The sequence below is a fragment of the Antennarius striatus genome, chromosome 4 (assembly GCF_040054535.1).
Source record: "Antennarius striatus isolate MH-2024 chromosome 4, ASM4005453v1, whole genome shotgun sequence".
Taxonomy (NCBI): domain Eukaryota; kingdom Metazoa; phylum Chordata; class Actinopteri; order Lophiiformes; family Antennariidae; genus Antennarius; species Antennarius striatus.
In genome coordinates, this window is record NC_090779.1 from 13957092 (window position 1) to 13970259 (window position 13168).

The following is a 13168-nucleotide window of genomic DNA, read 5'->3' on the forward strand; positions in this document are numbered from 1 at the left end:
TAAAATGATAACAAAATGTTGACTATGACTATGACTAGAGCATCTATGTTATTTAATTATCCATTCTCTCAATGCGTCCTTTAGTTTCCATATATGTTTCACTGAGATCTGTTTAGGATTATCAAATGCCCACTGATCATTTTGCCAGGTATGCTCTCTTCTGATGTTATTTGACTTGTCATTTTTAGTCCTGTGTTCTATGACTATAAATTTCGTTAATGTTTTAAAGCTCGTAGAGGAGACAGTTGGTCTGTCTGTTAACAGAATTACATAAACCTCTTCTTCACTTCATCCTGACTAATCTTTGTTACTTCCTGGTCCACAACAGCCACCTCTTCTAGCCTTTCTCTCTCTCATTTTCCTTGTTCATCAACTCTTCAAAGTACTCTTTCCATCTTCCCATCACACTAGTGGCACCTGTCAATAGACTTCCGTCCCTATCCTTAATCACCCTAACCTGCTGCACGTCCTTCCCATCTCTGTCTCTCTGTCTTGCCAAACTGTATAAATCAGTCTCCCTCCTTACTGTCCAACCTAGCATGCAAGTCATCATAAGCTCTTTGTTTGGGCTTCACTCCGTCTTCTTTCTCCTTACGCTGCATTACCCTGTACTTCTGTCTACTCTCCTCAGTCCTCTCAGTGTCCCACTTCCTCTTAGCTAACGTCTTTCTCTGTATACACTCCTGTACCTCCTCATTCCACCACCAAGTCTCCTTATCTACATTCCTTCCAGATGACACACCAAGTACTCTCCTACCTGTCTCCCTGATCACATTAGCTGTAGTTTTCAAGTCATCTGGAAGCACCTCCTGACCACCCAGAGCCTGTCTTAACTCCCTCCTGAAAGTAATGCAACACTCTTCCTTTTTCAGCTTCCACCATTTTTTCCTCTGCTCTGCCTTTGCCCTCTTCATCTTCCTCACCACCAGAGTCATCCTACACACCACCATTCTATGCTGTTTGGCTACACTCTCACCTACCACTACTTTGCAGTCACTGATCTCCTTCAGATTACACCATCTACACAAGATGTAGTCTACCTGTGTGCTCCTACCGCCACTCTTATAGGTCACCCTATGTTCCTGCCTGTTCTGAATGAAAGTATTCACTATAGCCATTTCCATCCTTTTTGCAAAGTCAACTACCATCTGTTCTTCTGCCTTCCTCTCCTGGCCATCACCTCCTCATCACCTCTGTTTCCTGCACCAACATGTCCATTGAAGTCTGCTCCAATGACAATTCTCTCACTTCTAGCCTTGCTCTGCATCACTTCATCAAAGTCCAACCAGAATTTCTCCTTCTCTTCCAGCTCACATCCTACCTGTGGAGCATACCCACTAACAACATTGAACATTACACCTTTGATTTCTAGCTTCAGGCTCATCACTCTATCTGACACTCTTTTTACCTCCAAGACATTCCTAGCAAACTTCTCTTTCAAGATAACTCCTACTTCATTTCTCTTCCTATCTATACCATGATAGAACAACTTGAACCCTGCTCCTAAACTTCTAGCCTTGCTACCTTTCCACCTGGATCCCCTGGACACACAGTATGTCTACCTTCCTCCTTTGTATCTTGTCAACCAACTCTACCTTTTCCTGTCATAGTTCCAAGATTCAACATCCCTACTCTCAGTCCTATACTCTTGGTGTTCCTCTTCTCTCTCGTCCTACAAACACACTTTCCTCCGCTCCTTCTTTGACCAACAGTAGTCCAATTTCCACCGGCACTCTGTAGGTCAACAGCACTGATGGCGGTTGTTGTTAACCCGGGCCTCGACTGATCCGGTATGGAAGTCATAGGTTTGATTCGCATGTTTGATTTCGCAACAGTTTTACATCGGATGCCCTTCCTGACACAACCCTCTGTATTTATCCGGGCTTGGGACGGGCACTGGCTTGTGCCCTATTGCGGCTACATTAGAATTGCTACTTGATTAAATTTCATCAAATTTAGGGTTGGGCATATGACGTGAGGGAACCCATTTAATTTCAGTATAAAAATAATAATAATAATGATAATTGTTATTTTCATCATCTGTTCCTTATCTCCATTGCTGTTGATGCGGAATGAACTAATGCGCCAATATTTGTTTTGGTAGCAGGTTCACATACTTCAAATTCATTCATTCATTCATTTTCCAACCCGCTTAATCTGCTAACGCAGGTCGCGGGGTAGCCAGTGCCTATCCTGGCAGTCTCAGGGCGTGAGGCAGGGGACACTCCGGGCACGACGCCAGTGTACCGCGGAGCCACATAGAAACAAACAAACAACCATTCACACACACACACACACACACACACACACACACACACTCCTACGGTCAATTTGGGACCAGCCAATCAACCTGAAGCGCATGCTTTTGGAGGTGGGAGGAAGCCGGAGAACCCGGAGAGAACCCACGCAGACACGGGGAGAGCATGCGAACTCCGCACAGAGCGGGACTCGAACCCGGGTCCGCCGTGTTGTGAGGCAGCAGCGCTAACCACTGCGCCACCGTGCCGTCCTATACTTCAAATTATCTTTTTAAAATTATATTTTTTTTTAGCAATGACAAGAAGGTTTTAAATTGCTAAATGTAATAACAAGTTTATTTACAAATGAAAAATGCAAATATTCAAGAGATGGTTTTCTCCTGATGCCATAAATAAATTATACTTTTTGAAATAGAGTGGGAAATTAAGTGATGCATTAAAATTGATTTAATGATCGTGCAGGTATCAAATGTTTTGGGGGTTTTTTTAACTGCGAGGTGATGTGGGCTATTGTAGAAAAAAGAAATTTCGTTTTAACAGTGAGCAGGAGTGACAACTACTTGGACACCGTACACATTTCAAACACTGGGTGGCAGTCATGACTTACTTAGAATGGACAGACAGAAATTTGACACATCATTTTGAATCCCAAGGCAAATTTTAAAGTTTCAGGAACAATACAGTAAAAAAAAAAGTATATGAATATGTAATTTCCAGCTTTTCTAGATTCTGTGTCATTTTGATGTACATTCCTTTTACCTTACTGCATACAGTGATTATACTTTTCCAGCAGTTATTTATTGAAATAAAATTTAATAATTGAAGCATTAGATGTTTGCTAGTTGACTATTATTTTGCTCATCTCAAATATAAATTCATTAATCACTAACTTTGTGTATCATAACAAATCATGTCTAAAACAGAATGCTACCTGAAGTTCATGCTATTCAGTAACTATTAAAAAAAAAGATGATAGTTCTTGTGCATTGACATTTCTGGTAAAAAGAACCTTGTTTATTGAACATGTGTCCACTAGGTATTGAGCCTTGAGTTTATTCATGGGGTGCAGCAGGTGGAGTACCAGTCCAACCCTTGGCAGTCGTTCTGCAACAGCTCTTTGCTAAAACAGGCTATTAAGCCTCGGCCCACACCATCTAGTCTACTGTTTAAAATTTAAAACCTCTCTGCAATGTTGCATATCAATTATCTATTAAACAAAAAAAGTTAGACCCCCTCTGGAAAATGAGCTTTTCAGGGAAATGCACAGCCTCAGCTGAAGCAGAGAAGATTTTTGAAACTGTACTCAATGATGAGCTGGAAGCTTGAAGGCTCTGTCTTCAGTTTCATAGAATCCCATTTTGCACCATGCGATCCAGCTCCTGTCTCTTGTCCGTGTAACTTCTCAAGCTTATATATATTTAATTGCTGGTCCACTGGGGCCGCTGTCACACGAACCTAAGTAGTTGAATAGGTGGCGAAGGGGAGGTGATAGTGATGATGATGAGTATAGCGAGGGGCTGGGTTTTAGGAAACCAGCTTCACCTGCCCCTCCTCAGTAGAAATAGATGGGTTATGAAATAGAGAGGAAATCTATGCGGTTCATTCAGTCCAGCTGCGGACAAAAGGAGGCTAATAATGTCTAGGAACTAAAACCTGGCTCTCATCTTTATTCATCAGTTTTTCTCCAAACTGGATCTTCCAGGGATGAAACAGGCAGCCTCTGACTGCATCCTGGTTTGGACACAGAGGAATAACTTAATGTCATCCTTCATTCCAAGTCTACTCTGAATCTTCTCACAACGAAGAGAGATAATGAGAAAGTCAGTCTTATTTTTGAGGAACAAGTGGCAGCACTGAAAGGTGGAGCCAATAGGTGCCAAACTCAAGCAGGATGAACAGCTTCTAGTGGATTCTTTTTTCCTTTCTTCAAACAAAGTGTAGCAGTGAGGTATCAATTCAACATTTTGAGGTTAAAGGATAAAACACACAAAGTCACAAAGAGAAATGTCTTTTGGTGGGTTGACTGGACTGAAAGAACAGGTGTTTAAGCCTGGGAAACAAGAAATGAAGAACACAGTGGGGGATTCTCTTGGAAAACTGCAAAGGTGAGAGGAGGACGTTTGAACCACACTCTGGCTTTTTAATTTTTTTAGAATTGAAATCTATGCATGAAATAAGCATCTTATCAATCATTTTTATCAAGAGTGGCTTCACTTTCATAATAATTTCACAGCATTAAACATAGAGGCTTGACACGAGCTGTGAGAACACATTAAGCCCAGCGTGCTTTCAGAGATCCTGACGATAAATAAATATTTGATTCTTGCACTTGCTTGGAAATGCCCATGATATGATATCAGATTTTATTTTAAGACATTAATACATAATTCATATCTGATACATATGTAATGTGTGTGCGTGCGTGCATGCGTGGGTGTGTGTGTGTGGGTGGGTGGAGGCGGTGGGGGTATATCAAAGATCTTTGTCATTTTCAGAGATAAAGCACCAAGTAGGCAATTTCCTGTAAAATTAATTTTGTGTGTGTATTGTCAATGTGCATGATCTTTTATCATGCATCATAAGATGGGAATTGAAATGTAAAATGAATAAATGTTCTATCTTTACACTTAATTAATGTGTAAGAATGCACGTGTGTTCTCACTTTTACTTTATTTGCTGGACCTTATGCTAGAAATTCACATATATTCCTTTTAAATGTGCCAAAACAAACAAAATGCTTAAACTTTATTGAACGGTTATAATTTGTTTTTAAAATTTTAATACAAATTAGTTTGTGATGTCGATCCTGATATGCTCTTTTATAGGAGACGCTGCCACACACACTGCAGAAAGTTAGAAACTGTAACAGTATACACTAAATATATTTCCTGTTAAACTTCATATTTCATTTGTGTATCCATTTTCTTTATTGCTAATCCTGTTCCCACTTTGGCGATGTGTTGTAAGCATTTCATTTCATTTCATACAAAAATACAACATAATTAAATAGAAAAAATAATTCTTGTCACTTTACAGACGTCAGTGATACTTGGAACAATAACAAAAGAGGTGTGAGATTTAATTTTAAAAAAGTAGAGACAATTCTGAACCTAGTTTCTTGCCATAATGAGACCTGGTGAAGGTACATACAAGCCCTTCATGTGAGCGTGGGAACATGATCAGTGGATCTGTGTGGTGGAGAGTGACGGACCAGAAGGTAGTTCAGACAATCACATGCTCTTTGCGTCTCAGGAAAATAGATGGCAGCAATGTAGCTGAAGAGGACACCATTGAGCTGACGGAGGACGGCCGTCCGGTGGCATCAACACCCCGTCGTGCCCCACTGCTGGACTGCAGTTGTGGTGGCCTACCAAAGCGTTACATCATCGCCATTCTCAGCGGGTTGGGCTTCTGCATCTCCTTTGGCATTCGTTGCAACCTTGGTGTTGCCATTGTGGAGATGGTGAATAACAACACCATCTATATCAACGGGACCCCCGTTCTTCAGGTAGCTGGTTTAAACTACACCCCAAAGTTACTGACCCTTTAGAACATGAGTAACGTTTTTTTTTTGCTGCTGTGGAAAAATCTCTGGGGATAATCTGATTACGAGGACAACCAAAACTAAAATGTAGTTTTTCGTAAACTTTTTTTTATGATGTATTTGAGATACAGTGAGTAGAATACAAGAAAGAATGCAGTTTTGGCAGTCAATGAGTAAATATTAGTTTGTCTCTGTTTTTTCTCTCTTCAGAGAGCTCAGTTTAACTGGGACCCAGAGACAGTGGGGCTTATCCATGGCTCATTCTTCTGGGGTTACATTGTCACTCAAATCCCCGGTGGTTTCATCTCCAACAAGCTATTTGCCAACAGGTAACATGCACTTAATGACATGTAAATACAGCTGATACCGGTGGTCCTGAGACAAACACCAGTGCTGAGGCGCACAGACACGCATTGCAGTTTTTTTATACAGTTGAAGTCACACTTGCTGAAGGCCTGAAGCTCATGTTAAGGAATTATTACAAGCAGACTAAAAACAGTTGTGGGGAGAGCACCTCTCCTCAGTCCATGTGGTTAAAGGGTTAAAGCTGTACGGTGTTGACTACTGCTGATGGAGCAGATAACAGCCTGTAATAAAAGCTTCACAGGAAAAGAGGACACGCCACTGACAGAGTTAATAATGAAAGATCTTGCCTCTGATTTCTTTCTGAAACACCAGCTGGAATATTGCAAGTGTCACTTACCCACTGTTTTGGAAAAAGGGAAGGATGGGGGGATGAGATGAAGGAGAAAAGAAAAACAGCACTGTGGTGAAGGAGCAGAAACTCTTGGATTGAATGGGATGCCTTTATCTTAGTGTGTGAAAAGCAAAGGTATGAGATCTTTCTTATTAAATGCCTGACTGAGATGCTCTGATGGTGAGATATCTGGAGATATGCTTGACAGCCAATATGAGACATCTACACTGGGAGTCAGGGGCTGAATAGCATGTTTTGTTTTGTTGAAAATAGATCTGACAACTGTCACTATCTCGGTTAGGGCTATGATTTCCTAATGCTTTCTCAGGGTGTCCTCTTGAAAGAATAATACCAGGTTTGCATCAACAGTCATTGGATGCTATAAATTTAATTCTCTGTGGATAAATTTCACAATTTTGTCATTCAGTTGTAAGTCGTGAGTCTTACTGAAATACTAGGTTAGGTTACTGGTGCAATGATCCATTCTTCCATCTATTGTCTTCCCTTATTCCAAGTCATGTTTGACAGCCAGGCGTTAGACATTCCCCGCTGCTCAGCAACATGCCCGTAAAAAGAAGATGCACTGGAGGCATTCAAATCAGATTCTCAGAACAAATTCGTTCAGTCCTTTCATTGTGAAGTGAGGGTTCTCTGCTGATTTTCCTCTGGATGTCCAATCTCCTGACAAGCCCTCCAAGGCTGAGCTCAACAAACCTATGGAAGAGGTTTTCTTGTTGGCCTTTATCTTTTTTGACCTTTTTGGTCTCTCTTCCTTGTTTTGAACAGAGTTTATGTTCCTTAACCATAGCCTCAGATTGAGAGGTGTCGACTGTCATCCTGGTTGCTTTACACCAATGCTAATAATCATACCGGTCTGTTGTTACAAACAGAATCACAGACAAGGGGCAACCTGTAGGAGTACATCCACCAAGAAGTTGGACTTTGTGCCAAAATTTAGGACACTGCTCTTGCGTTGGTTGGACCTTCCCATCATATATCCCATGCTCCTGTCATATACCCAACAGGATTCCCTCAACAGCATATTGTTAACCTCCTCCAAGTAGTACAAACACATGCAGACTGCACCACTCAATGATAAAGAGCTCGTCGACCAGGAACTGGTGATAGCTTAACTGCTCCTACCTCGCAGGCTTACATGTGAACATTCAGGTCTCCCAGCAGGATTGTAAGGTCCCTTAAAGGAATCCTTTCTTGAACACTCAGATAATACTCTGAGCTGCCAATACCAGATGAAACAAAAAGGGTATCCTCACTTTTTTTCACCAGGGATGGACCCAGTATGCTTTGGGAGACCCGTTTGGATGCTAATTGTCCCCAACACTGATCTTATGGTCACAGAAACAAACAAACCCTCTCCAATATTAAGACTGAGAAGCTTTGAGGGATAAAATACATCAATAGAAAGTGTTTAAATAGCACCTATGTTTTTCCCATAATCAAAATCAATTGCAGTTAAATACTTTAAGCCTGGAACATGAAGGTTGATACTGATGATCTCTTTACTTCCATCCACACACAGTATGTTGACAATTCATATGTCTGCAGAGTGTTTGGGGCTGCCATCTTCCTCACATCAGTGCTCAACATGTTCATCCCATCAGCAGCAAGGGTCCACTATGGATGTGTCATGTTCGTTCGCATCCTGCAAGGCCTAGTGGAGGTAAGAGTAAAATGGTGGTGAAAACTGTGACTGATCACTGCAATGCATACGATAATACCGATAACATAAAAGTCTGAATTTTTTAAAGCCTGGTTTGACAACGTCAGTACAATTTTCATTGTATGGTGATGTAGACTAAAATATCAATGTCACACCAGCAACAGGTTAGAATAAAATATCGTGAAGTTGAGAAATGGGAGGAATAGCTAGCCAGCCAGTGTCTGAGGCTACTTTGACAAACCTACAGCAGCTGTGAAGCATTTAATTACACACTCTGTGAACAAAAGCATTTCTGCGTCAGATTAATCCTCTCAAATAAGTGTGACATTTTACATGTTAAAACTTTTCCACTAGGGGGTCACCTACCCAGCATGCCATGGGATGTGGGCAAAATGGGCCCCACCTCTTGAACGGAGTCGTTTGGCTACAACCTCGTTCTGTGGTGAGTGAGGCCTCTGCTTCCTCTGGTCAAAATGCTACAGAAATACCCTGTGAACTCTCACTGACACAAATGTGTGCCATATTTTTATATATCTAACACAACCTGATATGTTATAGTGTCACTGGTCTGTAAATGGACATGAGAGAGACATTTTGTTGTGCAGATTTATTTCACTGCTTTGTCGTGTGAAATTAAAACTAGAACCAACTCAGTCACTGTTGTTGACTGCATCATTCCGCAACACTCCTGAATTCAAAATTTTACCCTGACCTATTTGCATAGATCAAAAATCAAAGCTAGTGCTCTGACCTACAGTACTGTCACTGATCAAAGCGCTAGCTTTGATCTATGGTCTTACGCACACGGGCCATCTCCCTCGTCTTTCTATCTTATCTGGTTCCTGAGTGTACAAAAGTTGAAATTTTACCTTGACCTAGTTTTCTCAAGGTCAAGGTCATCATCTCATTTTCATTCCCTTTGCTGCCCGAGTAATCTGCTTTTTGTTTCATCTTTCTATCTGCAACGGTTACAAAGATATTTGGTGGACAAACGGATGGACGGACGGACAAACACAGAAACAGACAATTACAATACATCACTGCTTTGAAGCGGGATGTAATAACGACCTTTAAAAATGGTACCATGACAACCCAGCATCCAAACTCTCTTGACATTGTCTGCAAACAGACAGGATCACCTGTGTACTCTAGAGGAGTTTCTGCATCTATTCATGAAGGATTGCACTGCTTGTTGTCCTAAAGCACTCACATACTCTGCTCTAATTTAAGCATCAGTCATTGTGAATTTTTGTCGGAACAGAAAACACATTCATACTTTTGTGGCATGAACTCATTGCGCCAGTATTTTTTCAATCAAACACGTGTTTCTTTGATGTTTTTATTACGACACAAATTCACAATATGGTATAATTTTTTGTGGCACTGTAACTACATACAATTAAATACGTCAGCAATATTTATGTCTGCGTGATAACTCTTCCCAGAGTAGCTGATTAATTTTTAGCTGATCATCTCTAAGATCTGAGGTACTCCTGCTTTAATAATACAGTGACACTGAAATCTGATACCAATTGTTCCCAGGATCCTATGCAGGAGCAGTGATAGCGATGCCTTTAGCTGGACTGCTTGTTCAGTATGTGGGATGGCCGTCTGTCTTCTATGTGTATGGTGAGATTACCTACCTGCCTGCCTGCCTGCATATCTATCTATCTATCTATCTATCTATCTATCTATCTATCTATCTATCTATCTATCTATCTATCTATCTATCTATCTATCTATCTATCTATCTATCTATCTATCTATCTATCTATCTATCTATCTATCTATCTATCTATCTATCTATCTATCTATCTATCTATCTATCTATCTATCTATCTCTCTATCTATCTATCTATCTATCTATCTATCTATCTATCTATCTATCTATCTATCTGGTTTTCTTTTGGTGCTTCTGTTGTTCTGTAGTTACTCTTATCTAAACGGTGTTATAGTTGATTAAAATGATTACTGCTGACAGCAAATTCATTCATTTCCAAACACATTTTAATAAAACTCTACTCTGGTTCTGTCATGATGTAATCTAATGATTTATTGGTGTGAATTAGCATTTTCCTGTCTACGATCTGTGAGTCATACCTTGTTCACTTCATTTAAATAATGAAAATTTTCATGTCCATAGGAGATTGTGGCCTGTTTTAACTTATTTGTTTAATTTACAAAAGTCTTTACCACAAATATAAAAATCTGTAAGTATATAAATGAGTTTTTAAAAAAAAAATTATTGTCATTTCATGAAAGGTGTTTTTGGGATATTATGGTATGTCATGTGGCTCCTGCTGGCGTATGGTAGCCCTGCTGAACATCCCACCATTACAGAAGAGGAAAGAACGTACATTGAAACCACAATTGGTGAAACAATACACCAAATGAGTGCCACTGAGGTGCGTGAAGATAGTGCACTGATATTATTTTACTAAATCCAGGTACATAAAGTCATGATGATGTAATGAAATCTGTCTCATGATCACAGAAATTCAAGACTCCCTGGCGTCGCTTCTTCACCTCCATGCCCGTTTACGCCATCATTGTAGCAAACTTCTGCCGCAGCTGGACCTTCTACCTTCTGCTCATCAGCCAGCCAGCATATTTTGAGGAAGTCTTTGGCTTCCCCATCGGCAAGGTTGGTTCTAGACAGCTATTCCACTGCCAAGCAGAACAGTGCATGAACTTATGTGATAATCTTCTTGGCAGAGCTTCTCACATATATCCATACAGACATATGATTGATTAATCAGCAAACTGATTTGCATCACAGCTTTTGAATGCACAATCTTCCAACAGGTTGGGATCCTGTCTGCTGTGCCCCATATGGTGATGACCATCGTGGTTCCGATTGGGGGCCAGCTGGCTGACTTCCTACGCAGCAACAAAATCATGTCTACCACAAATGTGAGGAAACTCATGAACTGTGGAGGTATGTCGAGATCAACTGGAAGCCGTTAATGTACTCATGATTTATCACTGATATACAAAACTTGTTTAATATTCAAAACTTGAGAAAAGAAGCTCAACCAATACACATATAAGACCCAGTGGATTCCTGAGCATTTTCTGTAAATTTCAGAAAACTATTTGAATGTGTCTTGAAAGTAAACAGTAATTTATGAGAGTTTGTCTTTGAATATTTGAAATGTTCACTGTGTATTTTCACAGGTTTTGGTATGGAGGCTACTCTGCTTTTGGTGGTTGGATTTTCTCACACCCGAGGGGTCGCCATCTCCTTCCTCGTTCTGGCTGTCGGCTTCAGTGGATTTGCCATCTCAGGTGTTACTAGTGTGCTTTCAGAGATCCTTACTAAAAATATATATCTGATTCTTGCGCTTGCTTGGCAATGCCCATGATATGATATCAGATGTTATTTTAAGACATTAATACATAATTCATATCTGATACATATGTAATGTGTGTGTGTGTGTGTGTGTGTGTGTGTGTGTGTGAGTGTGTGTGTGTGTGTGTGTGTGTGTGTGTGTGTGTGTGTGTGTGTGTGTGTGTGTGTGTGTGTGTGTGTGAGTGTGCGTGTGTGTGTGCGTGTGAGTGTGTGTGTTTGTTTTCAAAGATTTACGTAGCTGAAAACATTCTCATTTTTCATTTTTAAAAGTATGTTTATACACAAACACAAAAACAAATGACAAAATAATTAAATTCACATGAAATTCACATTCAAAAACAATTAATAGTAGGAAAATAATAGACAAACTAAACTAAATATAATTGTAATCATAGAATGTGGTTTGTTTACTTTTGCTTTTGTGAAATATGAATCAATTGAAAATTGGTTTGCTGAACACTGATTAAAAAAGTACAGGTAAATACTATGTGCCTTTGGGTTTGATGCAGAGGTGTGATGCAGTATAGATGCATCACTCTGCTAAGCCTTCACACAAGCTACTACAACTGAATATTTTATATTCTAAGCAACAAAAAAGTAGGATTTTTCTGTGTGAATGTGAAATGTGAATATTTTTTAAAAGTAATAAAATGTCACACAGTTCTGCTGGAACTGAATATTCTTGTGTACTATGGCTTAAGGTTTCAATGTCAATCACTTGGACATTGCTCCTCGGTACGCCAGCATCCTGATGGGAATCTCTAACGGGGTTGGAACGCTGTCTGGAATGGTGTGTCCTTTGATTGTTGGAGCCATGACAATACACAAGGTATATCGACATCATTTATAACATGTTTTCTACTGTTTTCTCACTGCATCATTAAAAGATGAATAAACTTGCTGTGGACAGGAAATTCTTAAGACGTTATTCATTTCCCTGCAGACTCGTTTGGAGTGGCAGAATGTCTTTGTTATTGCGTCCATGGTGCATTACTCCGGGGTCATCTTCTACGCCATCTTCGCTTCGGGAGAGCAGCAGGACTGGGCTAACCCAGAGGCCACCGCCGAGGACAAATGTGGCATTATTGATGCGGATGAGTTGGCTGAGGAGTCGGAGCTCAACAGTGAGAATATAGCCACTCCCAAGAAGAGTTATGGAACCACCGATAATTCATCAGTGTGCAGACAAGGCTGGAAAAAGAAGAGGGGGGTTACCATGCAAGAGGAGGAGGAACATTTTGGGAATGGCAGCTATGAGAGCCAATACCAATGAGATACTATGTCATGCAAAAGACTTCCAAAGTGCTCAGATCTGGTCCAGGATGGAGGTTCAGTTTTCCCACCCGCTGAAATATCAGAAGATGAAGAGTAACAGTAACATCACTTGTTCCTCAAGATCTTAACTTTTGTCTAGCACTCTATTTTAACTGTGATGTGCTGGCATGCCTCAGAATACAAATACACTGACAGATAAAACAGTCAGATTGTTAAAATCAAATACACTTTTCTTTAGAAACCCAGTGAAGCTAAATCATAAAGATATAAAACCAGGACGTAATGTAGTCAATTTAATCAACACTGAAGTTGTAAACTAATTTAAAGTATGACTGAAATAAGCTGCATAGAGCTGCATATC

General features: G+C 40.2%; 1 protein-coding gene across 1 annotated transcript; it reads left to right on the forward strand.

The window, feature by feature from the left end:
• Window positions 1-4262: 4262 nt before the first annotated feature.
• Window positions 4263-12805, forward strand: slc17a8 (solute carrier family 17 member 8). Its single transcript, XM_068312709.1, has 12 exons — window positions 4263-4363; window positions 5511-5766; window positions 6013-6131; window positions 8066-8180; window positions 8535-8622; window positions 9723-9809; window positions 10443-10585; window positions 10675-10824; window positions 10986-11118; window positions 11358-11468; window positions 12234-12361; window positions 12476-12805. Exons 1-12 carry the CDS (start codon window positions 4263-4265, stop codon window positions 12803-12805), a joined length of 1761 nt encoding a protein of 586 aa, XP_068168810.1.
• Window positions 12806-13168: the final 363 nt, after the last annotated feature.

Coding starts and splice junctions, on each gene's coding strand:
- slc17a8 (XM_068312709.1), top strand. CDS start 4,263: ATGTCTTTTGGTGGGTTGACTGGACTGAAAGAACAGGTGTTTAAGCCT. Junction 10,586..10,674: donor ACCAAATGAGTGCCACTGAG/GTGCGTGAAGAT, acceptor TCATGATCACAG/AAATTCAAGACTCCCTGGCG. Junction 11,119..11,357: donor GAAACTCATGAACTGTGGAG/GTATGTCGAGAT, acceptor GTATTTTCACAG/GTTTTGGTATGGAGGCTACT.